Below are 27028 nucleotides of genomic sequence, written 5' to 3' on the forward strand. Positions count from 1 at the left end.
CCAACTTCAACTAACCACAACTACACCAACGCCATCTACCGCACCACCACTACTAGTATTTCCACAGACAATCACAAACATCCATGCCCACGGTGGGATTCGAACCCGCAGCCTTCTGGCTGGAGAGCAGATATGTTAACCACTTAACCAATCACACACACACACACACTCTTAAAATTTTCACCGGCCGCCACTGCATACAGGGCATGAAAACTGTTTAGAGACTAACACTACTTTTTTTCAGCCCTTCAGGCATCAAATGAGTAGGATGGTGGTCTCACATTTGAATCCATGACCTGTAGGTCAGAGAGTGAAGCTACTATTACTGAAACAACCAAGTGAGCAATAAATCAAGGATCTTTCCCCCCTTTTTTTTTTTGCAAATATTAGAAAGACTATGGTAAGTTAATAAAATGGAATTAAATACACACACTTATACGTACATACACTGCCAACCTGGTTGGTGGAATGCTTAACATACTCTCCACCAGCAGGCTGCATGTTGAAAGATACTGGGATAGGAGTGTTGGTAGCTTGCTCCACCTTTGCTATGAGTTGCCTGGTGTTGTACTACTTACAACTTTGTTTGCTCTCCCTGGGATAAAGGATTAAACTAAATTTATTACAGCAGGCTGCATGTTTGAATCCCACCACAGATATCGATGTTTATAATTATCTTTAGGTGAGAGATGAATTCCTCTCCTGATACAATCAATCATATCACAAGATATGATGGATCACATCATAGCAGGGTTCTGGATTATGTAAAAAATAAATTTTAAAAAAAATTAGAAAATACATATAAAAATGCTTAGTTCCATTCACATTATTAATGTACTATAGGTTTACAACCTTTTATGGATAGATGGTGCACAAAAAAAGAAAAAACACACACACAAATGCATTGTAGGTCTTCTGTTTCTACAAATTTTGTTGCACAGATTTAAACTTGCACAATGTGGTGTTTAGCCATTTTCATTTTATTGGTACACTCAGCTGAAGGATAAATGCTTCAAGAACAGCTGAGAAAAATCTGAACTGCTGCTGAACAAGAACAAACCAATCCAATGACTCATCACAGTGTCATGTGCTGCCCAACATTCATCTTCTTAATTGTTAACTCTCTGATGCTGAAATAATGTCAATGTTCATGTGATTCATTTATTGGGACTTCATTTTGATAGTATTTTATATAAATTTGTGTAGATTTAATTGTGAATTATTAATTGATTATTAGAACAAAGTAATAGAGCTATTAACTTTATGCTGTGCTGATCATAACATCAGCTGTGATTTTTAGGTGCTTCATCAAAGTGATGATAAAGAAGGCCTGTGTAGCCGTATGAAAGTGGTATTTGCATCCATAGTGTTAGGCCACCCAAAAAAGCTATTCTCAGTTCAAATCTAGTTGCTGACTAGAAGGAATTTTTTTCTAACCCTTTCATCAACTGGTTCCTGAGTTAGTCAATCTCGGCATGGACATGTATGCATTTTTCCTGGAAACTTGGGGTTTTCATCCCGTTAAATCCAAGAAAATTGATTACAGAATCCACATTATTTCAGATAAATAATATACTGTGTTAGGATTAGTGACTGTGAGATGGCAGAAGATGTCTGCCTCTCTCATTAGATGCTGTTTATAAAGTGATAGAAAGTGACAGCTGGCCATGGGCCAGCTATCTCTGATTAGCTACTGGTGGAAATTGAACCACCACCTCAGTCTCCAAAGTTGGATAGGACTAAAATAGCCTCTCCTACTTCCTATAGAAAATAAGAAACTTTAGCAGATTTTTTATTAATATAAAATAAATTCAATGAATTGATAATTACTTTCTATCTTTACTGCATAAAGGATAGTGCTATGCTACTGGCATGGCAGAAATGTACCAGAAAGTTCATAAAAAAAACATTGGGGAAAAAACACTATAAAGCGCTATGAAAGCAGAACAGCCAACTGTCATGACAAAGAGTAATAATGATAAAAGTAACATAAAATTAAAGATAAGAATATTTGTGGACACCTGGAAGTTTTTAATATGAATACAAGCGACTGCAAGGCCAAATGTTGTGTGTGTATAGGCTGGAGTCAAAAGAGCAAAGTAATCTGTATCTGTTGATATGCTTAAACAAGATGGAGGTTGTAGAATACTTCTTGGGGAAAGCTGTTCCACACAATCGAGGTAGATGTAATAAAAGATGACTGAGTAGCATGTTCAGTGAATTATCAGTTCAAATGTAAAAGGATGTTGGGCAGCTGTTGCTCATGTTCTTGTAGGTTTATGAAATGGAGGAGGAGGGACATGATGGTTGCTTTTTTTGGAATTGGCTGTATATGGGCTTGCTGCCATGCTCTAAGGTGGACCAGGTGAGTATAACATAATTTGTAGATGATAAAGAATGGGTATTAATTCAGAAGCTTAACTCTTCAGCATAACTGGTAAGATTCCTTCAAGTTCAGAAGCTTTTTTGGTATACAGGTTGTGAACATTCTTCTGATACCTTTCTTGGCACTACAGAGAAGTGAATCATCTATATATGAGTTTGATATGAATGATGCCAGGTGGTCAACCTTATCTTTAGGTGATGTTGCAATACTACCATTTGGGTGAGAAAGAAGTGGAAGCACAGATAGGTGAAACTTGGGTCCAACAACTTTTGCAAGGGACTAAGAAGGCATGACCACCATTGCCACAGAGGTTTATTACATTTATTCCTAACAAAGATTTAATCCTTTTAATGATGATCTTGTAAATATATGCAGGCTGTAATCGAAGCTGAGTTGAGTGTTTTTTTTTTTTTTTCCGAACTACTTAGAGTATGTGATTGTTGTAGCAGAGATTTTTTCAAAATGTGTGCTGGACTGCCCCAGCACACATTTTGGAAAATGATGGCTTAAATATAGGGAGAGAATTTTGAGCAGAGTGAGGAATGAAAACCTCTTTTCATTTTACTTGAATAACTATTGAAGAACTACACAATACAACCTGCCACAACTGCATTTCTTAAAACCTCTAATCAGTTTCCACTTTTTCCCAAACTGTGGTGGAACACTGATTGCACAGAAGCCAAGGAAGCTAAGAACAAAGCATCAAACCTCACTGCTTTCAAACATGCCTGAGTCCAAGCAAGATACACCTGTCATCAGAACCGAAATGAATCCTGAATACAATGCACATCTTCTATAGCAAAAGCAACCAAGAGCAAAAAAAGGGTGGAATAAAATCCTGGAAAATGAAGAGCATATATACCACCTGTCTACTTTCCATCCTTGATTAGAATAGATGCTGAATTGCTGATCCAACAGCAATTGATGATGTTCTCGGAGAGGATGTTTGCCAAAATATCTGCAACATCTTATTACCTGGGGTTCCTTGCCCAAAAATGCAAAGAAGAAAAACAAAAAAAAAATGTTCTTCTCTTTGAGCATTATTGAAAATTACAGACAAGTCATTTACGAAACGAGAAATCAAAGTTGCTTTGCGTAAATGTCACCAAACTGCTGTTGGACCAGGTAATATCCATTATGAGATGATCATACATCTGTCACCATCTGCCATGGATCAGTTGATATACCTATCTAACAGAATTTTCTGTGAGAATGCCTGATACCTGGAAAAGGCAAGTATTATTGATGTTCCTAAGCCTGGTAAGGATCCCCCCCCCCGATGCTCTCACCAGCTACTTGTGTAAGATTCTGGAAAAAAGTTAACTCTCGTCTTTTATGGTTTTCCTGGAGAGAAACAATCTTTTTTCCAGAATACAATCTCGCTCCTGCAAATATTACTCAACTAATCTTTTAGTCTGAGTTGAAGCACCCATTAGATGCCTTCCTAAAACATGATCACTTAGTACCAGTTTTCTTTGATATGGAAAAGCATATGACACTGCTTGGAGATTTGGAATATTGAAAGGCCTATACAACTTTGGTCTCAGAGCGAACCTCCTTTTTTATCAAGAGCTTTTTATCCAACTGAATCTTCCAAGTTTGAGTAGGAACCACCATTTCCTGACTGTAACAGTGACACTTAAAACTGAACCTTACAGGTTCAGTTTTTAGTGTTACGATTATCCTTAATGACACTTAAAACTGAACCTTACAGGTTCAGTTTTAAATATCGCCGTTTTTTGCATTCCAGATTAACTCAATAGAGCAACTTCAACTCCAGAGAGTCTTCGAAACATCCAGGGCTCTGTAGTTAAACCAGCATTCACCTTTTAACTGACTGCACTTGTTTCATCATTGAGCGCAGTCGGTACACATTTGCGGAAACGTATTTATTTATTTATTATTTTTTTCTTCTAATTTTGCTTATAACTAAAGGGATTTCATCGACAGGATTTTAGGGCCCCCGGTAATAATAATATTTCTGTGTTTCTCTATTATATTAGGGTTTTTGCTTAACCCTTTTGATGCGTTTATGCAGTGTATAAAAATTAACAAACATGATTTCATTTTTAACCTAAAATGCCTGATTCATCATTAGTTTTTCCTAATCTGTTACACATTTATATCATTTGACTCATTATCAAAACCGTTGAAAAAAATATTTATTATATTCTTTATATATGGTTAGTCTAGAGCAGGGGTGGATAACCCTTAACATGCCTGCCAAACGTGGCACGCCAATGACTTTTTTTTTTTGTTCCGGCATGCAACCCAGGGCTCATCTTAAAAAATAATTAAATAAAAAAATACATTTGAAACATCTTCGCTGACACATATTTTAACTTAATATAATACAATTTTATTAAGTACAGCTATACCAAATAAAAATGCAATAATTAATTAAACTCTACCAACTGTGTCATAATAAGTAATAAGAAAATTAGAAACAAACATCCTATTTCCAAGCCATCAATATATCTCTGCGATATACCGATGTACAAGTTTTGTCCAGTTCAGTTGTTGCATTATTCGTCAGGCATCCAGATGTGGCGTGACTCCTTTACTATCATTTGATATATCTCTTCATGTTTCATAAAGAACGTATCCGTTTTCTAAAGTGTGTTTGGATTTTATTAAACCGTAAGTCATTAAAATATGGATTGGAAGTATTTATTGTCAATTAATATGTTGAACTTATTAGATATAAAAGCAAATTTCCTTTACATTGATTTTCGGAAACTAAAGTTTTCAGTTTTTTTCATAAAAAAATCCCTGCATATATTGCAATTGCTATTTCCTACCTAGAGAGCAGTTTCTTTGTGTACATCCTACCCAAATGGCAAGAGTCGACAAGATTTGAGATACTTAATGAACAATCCTTCACAAATGACTAATGAACAGACAGCCATGGTACTAGGCCAGTAAAGATATGTGCATATGATTGGTGGGGTATTAACAAAAGATCGCGCGAGTCAAAGATAAAAGTCAGCAGACAGTTTTTGAAATGAAATGCTAAAAATTTTTTGAGCTGGGGGGATACTCCCACACATCTAGTTTTTAGTGTTTGCCAGTGCAGCATATGGTTTTGCTTTTGGCTAAATAGCATAGTTTTTGGAGGAAGGGACATGCGATTCATTAGTTAGTGCCTTTATCCCAGCTGTCTCTAAATACAATAAAACGACCTGCTTTTACTTGTGTCTGCAGACGTATTGGCTAGTTTGGAAGTCGCGTGGTTTGCCACGGGAAGCGAGTCACTATTGCCATGAGGTGAACGTGATTAAACTTTTTTTTTCTGTGTGAGGTTACGCGAAACTTTTCAATTTCTTTTTTTCGCGAAGTAAAATCGGGTGCGCGTTACGAGGACCAGTTATATTCCAGTAAATACGGTAAGTTATTTTTAAAGCTATGTGAAATGTATTATCAATATTCAGAATTATGAAGTGTTGTCTGCACGTGATTAGATCTCAACTACGTTAATTTCAACTTAGTTAATAGTGAAAGATAAGGGCGAAACTGATGTACTGAAGTAAACAAACAAAAAAAATAAACACATTCCTTGAGTGTTTCTAAAATTTTGTAATATTGTAAAAAGTATGTACATATTTATCTTTTTGTTAATTCATGGGATAAAAATATTATCATATTTTTAGCAGGGCAGCAGGATTTTTTCTCCCGGAAACTCGGGTTTTTCATCCCGCATACAGGCAAATCAGCCCTTCAGAACACACGCAATTTACAGACATAGAATACCAGTTGTGGTGGAGGTGGGTGGTAGATGCCGTTGATTTGTAGTAGAGGTTCGGTGTAGTGGTTGAGACAGTTGTAGGTGTCCTCCTGCGATGAGTCTTCGGACTCCTTGGAGGTGTCAGGAATAATAATAATGTCCATGCCAAGAAAGTATCCCTCTGGGTGTCAAAAAAGGAAATCAGCAGAAAAGAAAAAAGAAGAAAAGCAAAATCTCAAAAAGTCACAACTAGATTTGTTTTCACGGCTACAAAATAAATCTGACAACAAAATTGCTACGACTTCAGCAGTTGCGATTCAGACTTCAACTGAAGAAGAAAACTCCAAACAAGCTATACAACTTTTCAACGAAAATGTAGAAACTGTCGGATTCGTCGAAAAAGAAGCGTCTGATTATACAAACGTTTTGGATACAGCAAATAACAACGATAACAATAATAACAATGGTGATCAAGTGAATATAAATGATCCAGGTTTGTGGCCAAGTATTATAACTGATAAATTTAGATAATTTTGTGTTAAAACCGGACCTAAACCACATCATCAAGACGCATTCCTTAAGAATGTTGAAGGTAGATCATTTTCTACATCGTACTATTTAAAAAAAAATGCCAAGTGGTGAAACTTAGCTTCGCAGTTGGTTAGTTTGCTCAAAACTCAGTATTTTGCTTTTGTTATGTATTATATTCCAAAAGAAGAGGAAAAGATCAATCAACACGATTTATATATGGTTTTAATAAATGGGGAAACTGTCATCTGTAATTCGAGATCATGAGCTTTCTGTTGGTCACTTTAATTCTTTTATTACTTGGCAAGAATTACTAAAAAGGCTTAATTTATGTTCGATTGTTCACAGAACAAATCAAATTAATATAAATAAAGAAACAGAACATCTAAAATTACTATTCCAAAGAATTGTAGATGTAATTCTATTTTTAGCAAGTAATAATCTGTCATTTCGAGGATCCCATGAAACAATAGGAACGCCGAATAATGGAAATTTTTTAAGTTTAATAGGATTATTAAGTAATCCTATAAATTAATGATAATAAGTATAAATTATTGCTGCATTAGGTAATGAAGTCTTTAATAAAATTAAAGACGATATAAAAGCATCCATATATTACAATATCCAAATTGATCGTACTCCTGATATTTCTCACAGGGAACAAACTTCAATAATTATTAGATATGTAAATTTTGTAGACAAAAAATTAATTATAAATGAGTCATTTATAGGATTTATTGAAGTGACTGGTGAAGGAGACTAGCAAATTTGCTTTTAAAAAGAATAGGTGAGCTTGATTTAGATAATGTGAATTGTAGAGGGCAAGCATACGATAACGGTAGCAATATGAAGGGAACATATAAAGGCATACAATCTAGAATAATTAGTTGAAACCGTCATGCAATTTATGTACCTTGCTGATCACATTCTTTTAATTCGATAATTTGTGATGCTGCTTCCAGTAGTATATATTGTAAAAATTTTTTCGGAATATTGCAACATTTATACTGTGTATTTTCTGCATCTACAAAAAGGTGGGAAATTATACAAAATAGCATTTAAATATTACGCTTAAACCATTATGTGATACTCAATGGGAAGCCAAAATAGATGCAGTCAAAGCAGTGTATACACAGTTTGAACAAACTTATAATGCCTTAGAAGAATTTATTGGTGCAATTAACGATAACACAGCAGTATCCAAAGCTAAAAGTCTACTAGATTCATTACAAGAAATGCCATTTATTTTAAGCTTATCGGTGTGGTTTACAATATTGTCAAAAATTAATAGTATCAACAAACTATTTCAAACAAAAACAATTGTTCTTGACTCTGCTTTTAATTTAGTGAATAAAATTAAAAATGAAATCCAAAATTTAACGCATTTTTAGACGACGCAAAAACGATAGCACGAAACTTGAATATTTCTGAAGACTTCCCTGAAAAAAGATTTCAAAAAAGAAAAAGATTATTTTCCGAACTAGCAAAAGATGAAGTTTTACTAAACCCGGTAGAGGAATTTAGATGTCGCTTTTTTCAACGTTGCGATTGATACTGTTATTGTACAAATAGATGAGAGATTTAAAAATATACCCAATGTTATTTCTTATTTTAAATTAATCACTGATATAAAAACATTAGAAAAAAATGAACTAGAAAACCGCTCAAGGGATTTTGTAAAATATTATAGTAAAGATGTAAATGAAGACCTAATCCAGGAAATTGATTTGTTACGAGAATTGATCTTGGACCAAAAAATGTAAATAATGCACAAGACATATTGCAATATATATTAAATAATAGTTATAATGAACTATTTCCAAATGTACTAACTGTATTGAAAATTTTCTTTACATTACCAGTTACTATAGCAAGTGCAGAATGTTCTTTTAGCAAATTAAAATTAATAAAGAATTATCTTCGGTCAAGTGTGTGCAAAGAACGCTTAAATGCAATTGCTATATTAAGCATCGAAAAGCATCGAAATTGCCAAAAATTGTAATTTTTCGGAAATGATTAATGACGTAGCAAAAAAAAATCGCATATTTAAATAAATACATATTAAGCAATATACGTGTTAGTAAAACTAGGCCCCTAAATAGTAAACCTATTTTTTTTTTATTACTTTAAAAAATATTTAATTGTAAATAATTTTTGTGCGCTGGCTGGTGAGCCAGATTACTTTTGCTTGTGTTAAATATTTATTTATTTTAATTATTAATACTTTTGATTTGTGTTCAAAACAAAAGTATTAAATAATTTCGAATCCTTTAATTTTTACCTTTGAAAAATATTTTAGGGCCCCGAAAGGTTTCTTGCACCCGCGCCCCTTTTTAGAGAAGGCCGGCCCTGAGCGCAATCACAGATTTTTTCATATTTATAATCCGTATGAGTCCTATACGTATACTCAAGCAAATTTTATCAGGTTTATCAAGGGTTTTTTTTTTTTTTTTCATTTTTAAATTTTTACACATCAGTATTAATTACTGTATAGAGATCATGTACATGCTATATATATTATTTTTATTTACAGAATGTCAATTGTACACTGGCTTTTAATTCCTGGTTGGTTTTATCTGTTTTTGTATACTTGTATTTTATACACTTTTCTATATCTGTTCATGCTGTTGCTTTATTTATTAAATAAGGTCATACTGCACCAATACAGATCATATCAGTAATTGTACTATGATTTGTATTGAGCTTAGCTATCCATCAACCACTAAACTCTTAACCAAACCACGGCAACAATAGTACAGTCCTAGTTGTGTGTGTGTGTGTACACATTCATGATTGTGATCATAGTGTAAATGAACATAAAAGTTAATTTTAATGTTGGAAGTTTATTTTTCACTTGGTTAGACCAGTGGTTCTCAAACTTTTTTTGTCTGGTGGCACACTAAAATCAATAAATAAATTTCACGGCACCCCTAGTATTATTTGCTTTTTATAGAGAGTAAAGTGGCGATTACTTTATTCTAAAAGACTCGCATATGTAACCCATAAATAAATTGATATTACAGATACTAAAGATATGAAGGAAAGCATGTTTAAAAGAAAACAGATTTTATTTAAACTAAATTGGTTTATTTTCAAACAACCCAAAAACATACAAAACAAAAGCTATTATAAAGGTTCAGATAATAAAATATGAACTTAATGTGAAATATGTGCCTGATGTTGTTTGCATATTTCTTTGATATTAGACCTTGTTTTTGAGATACATATTTTCATCTCATTTTCAAGGGCTTTTAGTCTTTCTCTCTTCTTTGGTTTAATATTTACGGGTGCAGAAAAACCCAGTTCACACAAATAAGATGTAGAAAATTGCAATAAGACGTTAAGTGCTTTGAATCCTATATTGGGGTATATAGTTAGTTATCCATAATGAATTCAGACACATTTCTGAATGCTTCAATCACAACATACAATCGTTACTTATATCAATTAATTCTTCGGCTTCTATAAGACTTAACTCACTCATTGCTGATGTTGATGCTACAAATGGATTTCAAATCCAATCGTATAAATTGACTGAAATGTCTGGAAAATAATGGTCAATTTTTTCTTCTAACGATGTTAAATGACTGTAAATAAGCTTTTGCAGATCAGTGTTCCTTACATTTTCTGGAGGCAACTTTAAGGAACATTTCTACATTGTTGGTACTTAATTTTATCTTCCACATTTTTATTTTATCTTTAAAAGCTTTAATTTTATCTGTAGATGTCAAAATATTCTCATTTCTTCCTTGCATGTTGGAGTTCAGCTTGTTCAGATGATCGAATATGTCTGTTAAATAGGCTAGTTTGGAACACCAAAAATCATCTTATAATAATTTATAGAATTCTGGTTTGTCTTCATTTTGGAAAAACATTTCTTCTTTAAGTTCAAAAAAAACGATCCAATACACGACCTTTTGAAAGCCATCTTCCTTCGGTATGAAGAAGAAGATTCTTGTAATGAGATTGCATCTCTTCACATAGTCCTGCAAATATTCTAGATTTTAATGGTCTGGCCTTGGTATAATTGACCATCTGAATGATTTCTTCTAATACACTTTTTAATTCCAAGCCTATTGTCTTTGCCACCAATGATTCACGATGAATGAAGCAATGAGTCGTTATAATGTTCTCATTTTCTTTTCTAGCAAAGAAAACAAACCCTTTTGTAATTCCAACCATAGAAGGTGCACCATCTGTACATATACCCACACAAGTTTTCCAAGATAGACCATTTGTATTAAAATATGTGTTCATTATATCAAAAACATCTTTTCCTGTCGTAGTTTTTTCGAATTCCTTGCAGCATAGAAATTCTTCGATAATATTATCATCTTCAATGAATCGAGTAAAAACAAGAAAGTGTGCTTTACCACTGATATCAGTTGACTCATCTAACTGCAAACTGAAAAATTTTGATTTGATTATTTTGTTTATAACTGACTTTTCAATATCGACTGACAGATCATTAATATGTCTACTCATAGTATCATTTGATAATGGAATCTTCTTTATTTCTTCTTCTGCATCAGTACCAAAAATTGTTCTCACAATTGCTGAACGCCGGACGAATCAAGGTTTCGCCGATAGTATGCGGCTTCATTTCCTTCGCAATTATTTCAGTGACTAAATAACTCGCTTCTTGAACTTGGTCAGAAATTGTAAACTTTCTTACAAAACTTTTACTTTGTTTTTCTTGTAATCTTATTAACTCTTTGAAATATTCAGGATTTTTATTCGACAAGTTGTCATGTTTTGTGGAGAAATGTCACAATAATTTGCTAGGAACCATAGCCTCATTTGATAGAACCAAACCACACAAAATATACTTAGGTCTGGGAATTAATTTATCACCACACCACGTAAATCCCATTTTTAGATAGCTCTCTTGATATAAACGAGTTTTTACATTCTTTTTCGTTGTTCCCTTTTTACATTAACTTATTCTTTCTGTTGTTTCATTAGTGCTTTTTTGATAATTTATTAGTGCGAATTGGCTCGTTAGCTTTGCTACAAGTAGACATTTCTTGATCGTTAGAATCTTCACTTCTTCTTTTTTTAAGGAAAAAATTTTTCATGATTTTGAAGGGCATATTTAACTTTAATATTTCATTTTAAAATTTATTTCAAGTAAATAATTTTTTTCCAGATGGAAAAAGGAAAAACATTTGTTTACGATGTCTCTCATTATAGTTGGAATATATAACAATAAGAAAAACCTCTACTCACTGAATTTAACAACGTTAATATCGTACTTCGTTTATTCTCACCGATGACAAAGGACTCATGATTTTTGTTTAGGGGAAATGATCATGTATAATACTTGTCACACTGAACAGAGAAATACTGAAACAGACAGCAGGACAACTAACCATTCATTAGTTCATTTTCCCCAGTATTTATGTGCCGTCACATATCTAGTTACTACAACGCACGGTGATCTGATGAAATCTCAGGATATAATATAAGAGTGATACAAAAAATGATAATTTTTATATACGCTTCATTCATTAAAATCAAAATATATAATTTTTTTGTTTTTGATTTAGTTATTTGTGGCAATTGAATATTTTGCTTTTTTCAAATAAACGATTAAAAATTTCGCAGCACCCTTATGGCACCCAGTTTGAGAACCACTGGGTTAGACTATAGTAAATTTAGTTTAATCCTTTATCAAGTGTGAGCAAACAAAGTTTACACCTGAAAATATCTTCAGGACTGGGGTAAGGTAGTACAACACTGGGAAACTCGTAGCAAAGGTAGACCCAGCTAACATCACTCCTATCTCATTATCTCCTATTATGCAAAACACATCTCCTTGTGGATATGTATAATGTTATGCATTAAGGGAAGGGCCACTACCCAGACTAGTTTTGACCTTTATTGAGGTCTCTTCAGTGGGAGCCAGGCCCAGAAGTGGAAATACCAGGCAGAAGCATTAGCAAGGTAATCTTTACCTATAGGAGTTGCCAAAAGGTGTGCCACCTTTTTATTAAATTACTCTGGATTTAGAGAAAGATGTTGAAAGTTTATTTTTCACTTGGTTAGACTATAGTAAATTTATTTTAATCCTTTATCCAAGTGTGAGCAAACAAAGTTTGCACCGGAAAATATCTTCAGTGGCCCTTCCCTTAATGCATAACATTATACATATCTGCAAGGAGATGTGTTTTGCATTATGGAAGATACTGAGATAGGAGTGATGTTAGCTTGGTCCACCTTTGCTAAGAGTTGCCAGGTGTTATACTACCTTATCCCAGTCCTGAAGATATTTTCAGGTGCAAACTTTGTTTGTTTGTTCACACTTGGATAAGGGATTAAACTAAATTTACTACTTTAATTTTAATGTTATTAAAGTTATTTATGTCTGTTTAGTTGATGGAATCAACTGTAGTTTTTTCCATAAATTGCATATTTATGGAAACAACTATTTATATAATCAAATAAATAAGTAAAGACACACACACGTGTGTGTGTGTGTGTGTGTGTGTGTGTGTGTGTGTGTGTGTGTGTGTGTGTGTGTGTGTGTGTGTGTGTGTGTGTGTGTGTGTGTATTCATGGAAATAACTATTACAGAATCAAATAAGTAAATATATATATATATTTTATATTTTTCATAGAAACGTCATGAAGATCTGGAATATACTGTCCTCTGGTTAGCTAATACTTGCAGATTACTTCACAACTTAAAACAGTATAGTGGAGATGCAGTAAGTACCATGGGCATGTGCTCGTGTATATGTGCGTGTGTGTGTGTTATCCTTAATGTTTTATTTAAACACATTGCAGTTACATAGTGCCTAAAAATCTCATGTCCTTTTTTTTATTACTGTTGCATATTATATATGTATGTGCTTGATTATGGAGAGCTATGTGCTTAATTCTGACCCTCCCTCACTGACTGTTTCCAGTTGCTTTCACATAAAACACTCTGTTTCTACAATATGTCTTTCTTACAGGTATTTCATTTATAGGTAATTGCTAGTCAACATATCCATGTACAGTTTTTACTTCAAACTGATCCCCTTCCTTGTGGGGTACTTGTCTGTGGCAAAGAGAACCTCCCCGTGATGGAGCTGGTTCTTATCATTCATCCTCTTTTTCTTTGCGTGTGTGCATTATCCTTAATGTTTTATTTAAACACATTGCATAGTACCTTGAAGATGAATTCTTCATCTTCAGATATTTCAGGTTCCTTACAGGTTCCAACCAAGCACTTATATCATAGATGTATCTCTTGATAAATAAGAAACAAAAGGCATGTGATACCAATATAAATGCACCAGTGTTTCTCATTATTCATGCAACAGGTGAAAAGCCAATAAGTAAAATATCACTCTTCTTTCAAAAGGGTTTAGGACAGTGTTTCCCAACATGGGGCAACTAGAAAATATCATTGCATTCGTCACCTCATCACCTATATACTAAAAAAAACTCGCCATTGTCGGCGATAAACTGTCGATGTTGCAACCCAGACTTTCCTAGAGAAAAAGCTCACATCACTACTACAGCAGTTAACATAAATATGGTATCAAGAAGAACTCTCAGAAAAGCAAAATGATGAGTCTATTAGAAATTTGTTTAACATAAAAGGAAACGATGGCATGGCTTTCTGACGAGACAGAAACGAAATACTGAAATTCAACTAGTTTTGCAAAAAAAATACTGTTGCCCTTCCCGTCGTCATATTTAGTTGAATGTGGCTTTAGTGCTGTAAATGATTTGCTACTGAAAAAAAGAAATCATCTGGATATCACAAACCATGGGGATTTGAGATTGAAAATTGACTAAATTAGTACCTCAAAATAAAAACTCTTTGCAGCAGACATCGAGCTCAAGGATCACATTAACTTGGATTTTATTTTCCCTGAGTTCAGTTCGATTTATGTTTTATAATATACAAAGTGTAATATAAAATTTATATTCATTGAAGAAAGTCAAATTAAAAACAGTTTTACCTATGTTCCTTTTTTATTTAAAGTACATATTTATATTATACTTTTTCAGAACTTGGCTAACTATTATGCTAGAGGAAGGCATCAAAATCTTTGAGGCATGAGGTGGGGCATGATCCAAAAAACGTTGGGAAATACTGGTTTAGGAGGACTGGTGAAACCCAGAGTACAAAGCAACAAAAAGAAAAAAAAAAGATCAAGACAATACATGGGGTAGATTTTGTAGATATCCTAACAAATCAAATTTAATAGCTTTTAAATGTACTTAGGCCAAAGCATGTTATGCAAAGCATCAGAGTCAAAAACAATTTTGAAGTTTAAGTCATGGATTAATCAAACAACCAGTGCAAAAATCGTATGGGATAAAATCTGGAAAATGAAAGGCAGATATAAAATGCACTATTTATCTATCTTGAAACATACTGAATGTGTTGTTGCTGATTCCGAAACTATTTCAGACACTTTGGGAGAAAATTTTTGCTAGAATCTCAGCAACAGATTCTCATCCTTCTGAATTTTTAATAGTGAAAGAGCAACAAGAAAAACAACAGCTAAACTTTTCTACCAATATGCTAGAGTTATACAATCAGCTATTTGTTAAGGAAGAACTAAAAAGAGTTCTTTTACTCTTTTTAGCATAAATGGAATGCTTAATGAGGAAGGTGGCTGAATTCTTGGCAGAAGTCAATTGTCAATGCCATCCCAAAACCAGGAAAGGATCCAACAGAATCAAACAATTACTGAGTTATCATTCTGACCAGCTGTCTTGTAAGATATTGGAGAAAATGGTTAATGCCAAACTTCTCTGGTATTTAGAAAATAACGATTTCTCTCTAACACATGATGTGGCTGCTCTCATAGACATCATTCGACATTGGACCATTTGATCCATTTAGAAACATGTATAAAAGATATGTTCCTGAAATGAGAACGTCTGGTTTTGGTGTTCTTTGACATGGAAAAAAGCTTATGACACAGCCTAGAGTTATGGTATGTTAAAAGACCTCTATGCCTTAGGTCTCAGAGGGCACCTTCATGTATTTTTTAAAATATTTTATTTAGCCAAGTCTTCCAAGTGGGGGGAGGACACTATCTCAATCATATCATCAAGAAGAAGGTTTTTCCTCAAGGCTCTGTCTGAAATGTGATGTCAAAGTTAATTCAGTCACTGAACAGCATTTTCTGACTGTAGACAATGCTTTATATGTTAATGACTTCACAATTTTCTGTCTCTCTTGTTACATGAGGGTAATTGAATGGCATCTTCAACAATCAATTGATCATGTCTCTTCATGGGCTCTTAGTAATGGGTTCAGGTTTTCAGCAGAAAAAAAGTGTCAGTGTACACGTCTGCCCAGATCCTGAATTAAGAATTGAGCAAAGTATTATTCTAGTAGCAACAGAAGCCAAGTTCTTAAAACATTAAGAACTTGACAGAAAGACTGCTGAAAACACATTGTGCACCCTCAGATCCTTAGTCAAGAATCAAGCAAAGTATTATTCTAGTAGCAATAGAAGCCAAGTTCTTAAGACATTAAGAACTTGACAGAAAGTTTATATTCCTTGCACACATTTGTCAACTTAGGGTAAAGTGCAAGCAAGAATTGAATCTCCTTTGCACCCTATCCTCCAATGAATGGTGTGCAGATTAATCTTCATTGCTTCATCTTTATTGTGCACTTATACATTCAAAACTGGACTATGAGCTTCAAGATTATGGTTCTGCAGTGCAGAGTAGCCTGTGATGGTTGGAACCTATCCATCATCAGGGAATATAGATAGCTGTTGTTGTTTTTTGTACATTGCCCATTCAGAGTCTTATGTCAAGGCAAATGAACTTGCTATGGGAAAAAAAAGTATTTTTTTAACTAGGTCCTAAAAAGAAAGTCCCTTCCAGAGCATCCTACATAGACTAGCTCTTTTCTGTGCTTTGATGGACTTGCTATCATCAGACTGCCACATGTCCCTTGGTTTTTGCATGTTGAAAAGATTATGTTGGCATGAATCTTGCCAAATTACCTGCATCAAACATAACAGCATTCCTCAATGGCAGGTTTGCACTTCATAATGCAACCTCTCACTGTGGGAACTAAGACTTTCTTAGTTCCCACAGTGTTAAGAAAAACTCTACATGCAGTTATTTATGCACACAGAGACTTCTGTTGATTATGCTGCTGTATTTCCTGACTTTATCAAATTCCAGCAATTATATAGTAGAGCTGCATACAATTCCTTATAAAAGAAAATGCTGCCAAAAGTGTATAATTTATACAGATCCTACAGGCATCTTATCTCCTGTATATCCACACCCACTGCTTTGCAAGATTCTCTCAGGACTTGTTGTTGACCATGCTTTGGACACCCATCACAGGATATGCTGGCAGAAGGTCAATCTATTACACCACAGCAAATACAAATATGAAAGACTATTCCTCAAATCTGCCTCAGTCCTGAAAAACTTTCCAAACCTCAATAAATTTGGGTGCATGAGACTTCCCCAAATTTGGGAAACATTCATTCTAAGATTTTCAGCCCAACGGCAAAGATTACCCAATTTAACCCACTAGGGGCAGTGCCATTTAGGACTCTAGGCCAGAATTCAGTTTCCTTTCTTCAACCTCATTTGCCCAGTGTTAGTGCCTGCATGCACATATGAGAATGGTCTGAAATGTTCTCAGCCTAACAGTGAAAAAACGAATTCGTAATTTAAATTTTTTTTTTCTTATATTTCAACATAATCTCTCTTAAGACTAAAGATTTATTCCAGCAATGCTCTAGCACCATTATCCCATTCCTTTAGTGGTTCTCAGTGAGATCTGCAAAATACCCCTCTACAGCTGCAATCACCTCTTGATTCAAAGAAAAACGCTGACCAGTGAGGAAGATCTTTAGTTCTGGGAACAGATCCGTGTGTAGAGGCTTAAGTGCTGTGAGGACATCATGTTGGAAGCTGAATGGATTTTTTACAACACTCAGAAAGGATTAAAACAGAATTTAATACTTCCTATATTTCGTCTCAGTCACTGAGACATCTTCAGGGATTACAAAAAAACTAATGTAACATAAACACAAATAACAAACAATACTAAGCCCAACCATGTGGGTGACACGAAAATCCTAACTGGGTGGAGCGCCCTCTAAGGGCAGTTGTAGGTTGCCTGGAATGTGAGATGGGACCGCTGGTGATAAGTGTTTCCCAAATCTTTGGAAGCTTAATGCAACCGTATTTATTAAGATTTGGTTGATTTCTGAGAGCTGCTGTTGATTCTAAGAATAGTCTCTCCTTTTTGAATTTGCTATGGTGGAGCATGGTGGTTTTTTTTCCATGAGATCCTATGGATTGTATCCAATACATGGTCAGCAAGGCCTGACTGACCATAGTTGTGGTTGCAGATGTATGACTTGTGTTCCTCCAGGCAGATGGTTACTGATCTGCCTGTCTGTCCAAAATACTTTGGACAGTCAGGCCTTGCTGACCATGTCTTGGATACAACCCATAGGATCTCATGGGAAAAAACCACCATGTTCCACTACAGCAAATTCAAAAAAGAGAGACTATTCTTAGAATCAGCAGCAGCTCTCAGAAATCAACCAAGTCTTAATAAATATGGTTGCATTAAGCTTCCTAAGATTTGGGAAACACTTATCACCAGAGGTCCCACCTTATATTCCAGGCCACCTACAACTGCCCTTAGATGGCACTCCACCTAGTTAGGACTTGAGTGTCACCCATGTGGTTGGACTTAGTATTGTTTGTTATTTGTGTTTATGTTACATTAGTTTTTTTTGTAATCCCTGAAAATGTCTCAGTGACTGAGACGAAATATAGGATGTGTTAAATTCTGTTTTAATCCTTTCTGAGTGCTGTAAAAAAAATCCAGTGAAAAAACTTATCACCAGATCCAACATGAAGATCTGGGAACAGATAAAAGTCAGAGGGAACCAAAACTGGGGAATAGGGTGGATGTTCCAACAATTCATATTGCAGATCCCTTAATTTTCCCATTGCCAGAACACTTTTGTGGGCATGTGCATTGTCCTGATGAAAGATGATTTTTTTTCTTCTGCAAACCGGGTCTTTTCTCACGAATTTTTTCGTCTAGTCTGGTTAAAAGATCAGAATAATATTCCCCGTTACCCTTTTCAAGATAATTAATTTTAAAAAAATGCCTTTAGCATCCCAAAACACTGATGCCATGACCTTTCCTGCTGATGGAACCAACTTTGTCTTCTTTGGCACTGAACAACCGGCTTCTGTTTGCTGTTTGGATTCTGGTGTGTTATGGTGAATCCAAGTCTTATTCATAGTAATAAATTGACACACAAAATCAGTTTTATTCTTGTTTAAACGTTCCAAGCACTATTCAGAGATTTTCGTGCGAGTGCGTTTTTGATCTACTGTGAGTAATTGCGGTACCTATACTTGCGCAAAGCTTTTTCATTTGCAATTCTTCATGCAAAATATATCCTACACATTCTTTTGAAATGCCTATAGTCTCAATAATTTTATGCACTTTGTCTCACTGGTCAAATACCATATCGTGCACTTGATCAATGATTTCTAGTGTTGTTACACTTTTGGACGTCCTTCACGTGTATCATCTTCAAAGCTGGTATGGCCACGTTTAAACTCAGCAGTCCATTTCTTAATTCTCGAAAATGAAGGAGAAGAGTGTCCATAAACTTTTATAAACTTCAAATGAATTTCTTTTGGCATTAAACCTTCTTTTACAATGAATTTTATAACTGCACAATACTCAATTTTATCCATTTCAAGGGTTAAAGGCAGCACTTTTGCTTCATATAGCTGTATAAAACAAACTACTTGATAGAATGACTTGCAATTTCACATGGATGCTTATGACAGATGTGCCAACTTAGAAAAAAAAATCTTACCGATAGTGTTGCCATCTATGGTCGAGGTCAAGAACTTTTCAGACCACCCTCATATTATTGTTTCGTGATCCCTGATGATGGCAATGTAAAATTGCCAAAATATAGGAAAGTTTTAATTATAGTTTTTATAATTAATATTTTAGCATATATTGTTATCGAAAAATTATAGTTATGAGTAACCAACATATAAGCCTATCTACTAGAAGGTCTACAACTGTTGTACAAATTGAAGGTCCTTTATTTTGATATTCACCTGTGCTGAATTCCCAGCCACATTGAAATTAAGAAAAATGTGAATGCAGATGCATCTGCTAGATCAGTTCATACATTTTTCAGGTACTGTTGATCAGTCCCATATACAGACTACAGGCAATTTATATGATCAAAGCTGATAACCTAATGGCAGGCATCATGGCAGACAGCACTGACAAATAAATTGCATGAAATTAACTCCAAAATTCTGCATTGGCTGACATGTCAGTGGCGAAAGGGAAGAGAGGAATTTGTTTATGCTAGGCTCTGCATAGGTCATAGTCGTCTTCTACATTGTTATTTACTAAGGGATGTGACCCATCCATGCTATGTGTGGATAACAGGTCTCATCATTTGTCATGGTCTGATGGAGTGCCAGCACTTCACTCAAAAAAGAATGAAGGTTTTATTACACTGGCTGAGCCATATACACTCAGGCAGATCTTATCAGACTCAGATAAATTGCATAAGTTTTAACTTTTTAAAAATAATTAATTTCTGCAAACACATCTGATTATAAATTCTATTTATATGTAGATACCACTTCATTTTACTATATTTTTTAAAATTTGCTTCTTTTTTTTTTTGTATATAATGTGTTATTTACTAATTTATTGCTTTATTACTGCTTATTAGTATTTTGAGTACTGCTGTAACCTTTGATCTGGGTGTAACCTTTGCTGTCCTTGCACTAGCAAAGGTAATACTGAACTTGCTCTCACTTTTTGCAATATTTTTTCTCTTTTTGGGTTAATTCTCCTATGTAATCTATCCTGCCATAAGCAAATCTGCTACATAGCCTCTTTAGCTTCCAGAAAACTTATTCTATTTCATTCAAAACAGGATTTCTCTCCTACTCAACCCCTGACACTTTATTAAAACTCAAATCCACCTAACCTTAGAAGACTGTTCCCTCATTTGAGGTGGTTCAACAAAGACCTCTCTCAGAATGCTTGATTGTATTCATAAGTGAGCAGTTCACTTAACTGATGACTTCCCTCACTGATTCCCTCCACTCACTTTCCCATAAATGCTCTGTCTGCCCAGTTTCTTTTCGTACTGATATTTAGCTATCCGTACAACAGTTGTGTTGTATGGAAACATATCACCACGTGTCATCATGAAGGTTGTTTTCTTGATCATAAATTAGTAAATAATAATATTTGGTTAACCGATCAAGTGTTGATCAATTTTATTAATTAACTGAACCAACTAGTTTCGCCACACTTATCTGTTGGCTTCTTCAGGGCACTTACATATAGGTTTAAACACTCTCACAATTATGCGTAACTGCAAAACTGACAAGAATAAAAACTGACTAGAATAATTACAAATAAAATAGTATCGAACGTGAGTGAAACACGTATCGCGTGTACAAGATCAGCTAGCTGTTGCTGAGGAACTTTCTGTAGTTTGTATTAAAGTTCATTTCTTCTGTTTTTAAGGTTCTGATTAGGGTTTTCCATATCTCTGGGAGTATTAGGCCTTGATTTCTGTTAAGGTTCACAGTAGAACGGGTGACTGTGGCTGCTTCTTTGAACATTCTTGAATGGTAATCTTCCTCTAAGTAAGGGGAACAGCTTTTGTCCCACTCGATGACATGGTTAGTTGTGGAGAAATGAGACGATAGGCCAGAAATGTCCTGTCTGTTGTTTTTGACATAGCCAATGTGCTCCTTTTGCCTGATTTCGAGGCTTCTCGAAGTCTGTCCGATGTAATTAGAGCCACATGAGCATGGAATATTATAGACTCCAGCATATTTGTAGAAAGGATGGTTGTCTTTTGGAGATCTTAGTAGTTTACAAATAGAATCTATAGGTTTAAATGCTACTCTTATTTTGTGTTGTTTGAGGAGATTGGCGAGCTTGTTGGAGATGCCACTTACATACGGAATTGCAATTGTTTTTATATATCGAATCTCCTCTTGTTCTCTTTGTGGTGGTTCAGAGAAAAGGATTTTATTGACTAGTCTTCTTGGATAGCCGTTCAAGTACAGATTGTTGGAAATAAATTTTAACTCCTCTTGAAGGGTCTTGTTGTCCGTTGTGATGCAAATAGCTCTTTTCTTTAACATGTGTATAATGCTGAGTTTATGTGATATGTGGTGAGAGGAGTTAAAATGTAGGTAGCGACCTGTATTGGTCGGTTTTCTGTACACCGATAGATTTATACTGCCATCAGTTTGTTTTTTGATTAAGATGTCTAAAAACGGAAGTTGTTTTTCTCTTTCAAGACCCTTCAAGAGGAGTTAAAATTTATTTCCAACAATCTGTACTTGAACGGCTATCCAAGAAGACTAGTCAATAAAATCCTTTTCTCTGAACCACCACAAAGAGAACAAGAAGAGATTCAATATATAAAAACGATTGCAATTCCGTATGTAAGTGGCATCTCCAACAAGCTCGCCAATCTCCTCAAACAACACAAAATAAGAGTAGCATTTAAACCTATACATTCTATTCATAAACTACTAAGATCTCCAAAAGACAACCATCCTTTCTACAAATATGCTGGAGTCTATAATATTCCATGCTCATGTGGCTCTAATTACATCGGACAGACTTCGAGAAGCCTCGAAATCAGGCAAAAGGAGCACATTGGCTATGTCAAAAACAACAGACAGGACATTTCTGGCCTATCGTCTCATTTCTCCACAACTAACCATGTCATCGAGTGGGACAAAAGCTGTTCCCCTTAGAGGAAGATTACCATTCAAGAATGTTCAAAGAAGCAGCCACAGTCGCCCGTTCTACTGTGAACCTTAACAGAAATCAAGGCCTAATACTCCCAGAGATATGGAAAACCCTAATCAGAACCTTAAAAACAGAAGAAATGAACTTTAATACAAACTACAGAAAGTTCCTCAGCAACAGCTAGCTGATCTTGTACACGCGATACGTGTTTCACTCACGTTCGATACTATTTTATTTGTAATTATTCTAGTCAGTTTTTATTCTTGTCAGTTTTGCAGTTACGCATAATTGTGAGAGTGTTTAAACCTATATGTAAGTGCCCTGAAGAAGCCAACAGATAAGTGTGGCGAAACTAGTTGGTTCAGTTAATTAATAAAATTGATCAACACTTGATCGGTTAACCAAATATTATTATTTACTAATATCACCACGTGTTTTCAGAAAATGTGCAAGGGAGTTAACATCTGCCTTCACATACTTGTTTAACATGAGTCTTACACTGAGCCAAGTTTTAAAGGACTAGAAACAAGGTCAATTTTGTACCACTTTATTAGGAATGTGACAAGACTTGTGCTTCAAAATATAAGCCAATATATATGTCAGGTTGTGGTTATGTTTGTGAGGTTAGTGAGGACTGAGATCCAGAATAGGGTTGACAACAGTGGCATACTTTTTGGTGGAGAGCATAAGGTTGCTAAAGGAAGATCATGTTTCACTAATCTGCTTACTTATTACAGTAAGGTGACAGGTGCACTGATATACACAGTGATATACTTATTTATAAAGTCTTTTGATAATTGTCACATGATAAATTGATCATTAAATTGGAATGATGGGTATGGATAGTAGTATGGATTGGAAATTGGCCGTTTGATAGTTCGAGAGAACAGAAGTAGATGGAATAAATGAGGAAGAGGAGAAGCAGGTTCAATATGTTTGCAGTTGTATTGTAAAGGGACGCTGGACAGCAGCTGCTCTTGTTTTAACAGGCCAGTGATTTTGGAGGCAAGGGGAGGACTGATAGTGGCCAGTTCAGTAGAGCAATGTCTATGAATCTGTAGAACAGGCATAAGGCAGAAACTGAACATCTATGGGAGAGAGACTGAAGTGGATCTGTGAGGGGGGGGGGGGAACATTAATTAACTGGATTGCCCTCTTCTGAACAGCATTGAGCAATCTTAAAGAGGATTTTGGTGTACCTCAAATATGTTAGCAGCATTCCATAGTTGGGCAGTTTTGTATGAGTTAGCAGCTGTAAAAGTTTGTACTACCTTTATAACTTCAGAAAAGTACACGGTTTTTTTGTCAGCTGCTGAAGCTATGGTTGAGATGTGATTCTTTCAGAAAAGGCTTGAAGTGTAAGTCAGTCAAAGAAGGGAAATCTAATCGAGAGTTATTTATCCAAGAACACTTTACTGTGCTTGGATAAATAACTCACCTTTTGTTCAGGCTGTCTGTTTAGTGTCTTGCAAACCCATACATACTCTGCCCAGGAGCCCATACATTCACCTTTTATTAGTGCTTTTATATATATATATATATATATATATATATATTAAGGTTTGTTTTTAAGCTTTATTTCAATATATTTCTCTGTAAAATAATGAATTATTTATAACTTTACTGAAGTTATAAAACTGCCAAACTGAAGCTTTTATGTTATTTATCCAATTATTACAGTTTATGTACTGACCAAGAGTTTATTTATGAAAAATACAACTTTTTAACATAGGGTTGCAATTATATTGAACAGAGGTCTTTTGCTTTAAGGATTCCATCAGGTCTCTGATCAGGATGGTATGCATGTATATGCTGGCTGAATTTGTCTCTGAGTGGAACTAAGATTTAGCATGGTAATTGGCTTTGCCTGCAGTTGTGCTGTGTTTTTTATAATTGAACTCTCTCAGTTCACATAGGAAAAATAGTACATTCTGACATGAGATTGCCATGGTATTGAATAAGATCGGTATCTAGTGAAGCTGTCACCTAGTAGAGCTATAATTTGGCATGGTGATGGGTCATGTTAGGCTGAGGTTCAACACAGTCCATATAGAAAGGTGCTGGGAGAAACTCACATTAGAGGCTTAATGGAGTAAAACAGCACTGAGAAAGGATTAAAAATAATATTTAATTATTTTTTTTTGTTTTACTCCATTAGCCCTCTAACATGAGTTCAAACACAGTGTTCTCAGATGAAGCCAAGATTCTTAAGAGACCCACTTTGGCGAAGTGAGAGTGTGATCTTGAGTAATTTGAACAAATTGTATTGCCTGGTCTTGATGAGAACAAAAAGTTAGTAACAGTTGTCAGGCCAGTGAAACTTTAATAAAAAGTAAATATGCAGGCTTCTGTGTTTGTATCTAAAGTAATGTAGGCAGTCTCTGTCTCTCAAGTAGTATAGAATCCAGGGCAACTCCAGTGCTGAAAGTTGTCATAAATGCTCTGGCCAATTTTATGACTTTTTACATTTCATTTTGATTTATTTAGCTATAAAATAATGATGGATTTATATAAAAAAGATTCAAAACTTTGTCATAAATCAGTTATCTCTCTCTCTCTCTCTCTCTCTCTCTCTCTATGCTTATAACTTGCACACAAGCATATTTCCCAGAATATTATGTATAACTGTGGACTTTTTGCAGTGAGGTGGTGCATTGTATAGGTTGCTGGTGATTAACACTGTTGAAAGATGTCATTTTTTTTTTTTTTGTAATTTAGATAATAATAATAATAATAGATTAATTCACTGTAGTTTATTGTTTTATATGGGTATGTGATAGAAAGAGTTATTTAGTTTTAAGTAAACTGTATTTTTTTTAAATTTATTGTCTGTATGGCACCAGTGGTGGTAGAACAGTGGTGGCAAAGACGTCATTGATGAGTGAATTGAATTTATGTGATTTTGTTCAGTGCAGTGCGAGATGTATTCATCATGAAAACTGAAGGATTTATGTAAGGAGAACAAAACTGGTGAATGTATAGGAAGTGCTTTAAAAGTGAGTGCCAGTTGTATGGAGAGAACGAAGCAAATGTTAGTATATAGTAGACCGGAAAAATGTTAATTGGAATTAATGTTGAATGTGCAGCAGTGGAAATACAGGAGAATGAAGTAGACCTAAATAAGGATATGGGCATGCTTGCATATTATCCTTCACAGGACAAAGCATGAAATAGAAAAATTGGTGAAATGTCAAGAGATTAGCAGGGCTGGGAAGAGAAAATGCAGGAGGTCTGAAGTAAGTGTCGAGATCGCACGAATAAACAATAGAAACAAGGTATGGAGAAAATTTTGAATGAAGATTCTGAGATCAGAGGAGTACTTGATGAAAGTATAACAAAATCCTATTTTCCTGATGCATAAATTAATAATATTAGTGATGCTCTCCAGGAAAATATGGTGAAAGAACTAATTATCTTGGTTGGCACTAATGACCTGAGAGGTGAGAAGTATTCTATGAAGGAGGATGTAAAGGAGTTGTTGGATGAAGCGGAGAGGAAGGCATTGATAGTAAACAAATCAGAACTCAAGTTGTGCAGAAAGAATGATGTAGGGTTTATGGACCTGTGGTTCAAGGTTGACAGGAAGAAGGATTTGTAAAATGATTACTCTGCACTTAAATGGTTTTGGTGTCAGGTGTCCAGAGAGCTTTGTTCACCGAGAGTGCTAAAATGCAAAGTCAGGAAAACTTAGTAGTTACGAATAATGCAGGTGAGTGTGTGAAGGCACCATGAGGCAAGTGAGTGTGAAAATGACAAACAAATGCAGAATCTAGTCTCTGCAGCAAAAATATTGAATAGAGTAGTAAATTCAGAAAGTATAGGAAGATGGGGCTTAAAGTGATGCAACAGTTTCTATATACTAATGCCAGAAGTATCAGGAACAATAGGGAGGAGTTTTTGGCATTGGTTAGTGTAACCTTGCCAAAAGTTATAGGCATCAGTGAGACTTGACTAACAGCAGATGAATGAAGTTACAGGGATAGAATGTGAATGGTTTAGTATTTTCTGTTAGGATAGAGAAGATTGGATGGGGGGGGGGATAGAGTACTGCTGATGATAGCAGATGAATTGCAGCCAAAAAGAATAGGATATAGGTCGTAGGATGGCTGTTCTTTTGAAGCAGTCTAATGTCAGATTGAGGCCAATAAGACAAAATATACAGTGGGTTCCTACTGTAAGTTGGGGGAGGGGGTTTCAGGGATGATCAAGAATTCATGCATCAGCAAAGTACAATTAGTGCAGGTCATGTAATTATTATGAGGGACTTTGGTTATGGAGATATAGATTGGAAGGAAGAAAGATTACATGGTGGAAAGAAATGGAATTTATACACCTACTGAGGAAATAATTACTTGAGGCAACATAACTGTGGGTACAAGAGTATTGGATCTGGCTAATGGAACAGATTTGGGAGAGCGACCATATCGTCTTAATTTGGATGTTGTAAAGCATGAATAATATTCTCTCGATAATAGGTATATACGGAACTATAAGGCAGTTGATTATGACAAGCTTAGGAGAAAGCTTGAAACTGTGCCGTGGCATCAAAACCTACAAGGAAAAATTAATAGTACATGGGGCATCTGGAGGAAGC

The 27028-nt window shown here is 34.9% G+C and overlaps 1 protein-coding gene across 3 annotated transcripts in view; it reads left to right on the forward strand.

Moving 5' to 3' along the window:
* The window catches only part of didum (dilute class unconventional myosin), a 696374-nt gene that overhangs the window by 546298 nt on the left and 123048 nt on the right, over positions 1–27028 (forward strand). For all 3 annotated transcript variants that reach the window (XM_090402302.1, XM_090402303.1, XM_090402304.1), the window contains one exon: positions 13259–13348. In XM_090402302.1, coding sequence (XP_090258428.1) covers positions 13259–13348 — 90 coding nt within the window. The remainder of the gene's footprint in view (positions 1–13258; positions 13349–27028) is intronic.

Source organism: Typopeltis vanoorti, chromosome 13, assembly GCF_054136105.1.
Source record: "Typopeltis vanoorti isolate ZY-2024b chromosome 13, IOZ_Tvanoo_1.0, whole genome shotgun sequence".
NCBI lineage: Eukaryota > Metazoa > Arthropoda > Arachnida > Uropygi > Thelyphonidae > Typopeltis > Typopeltis vanoorti.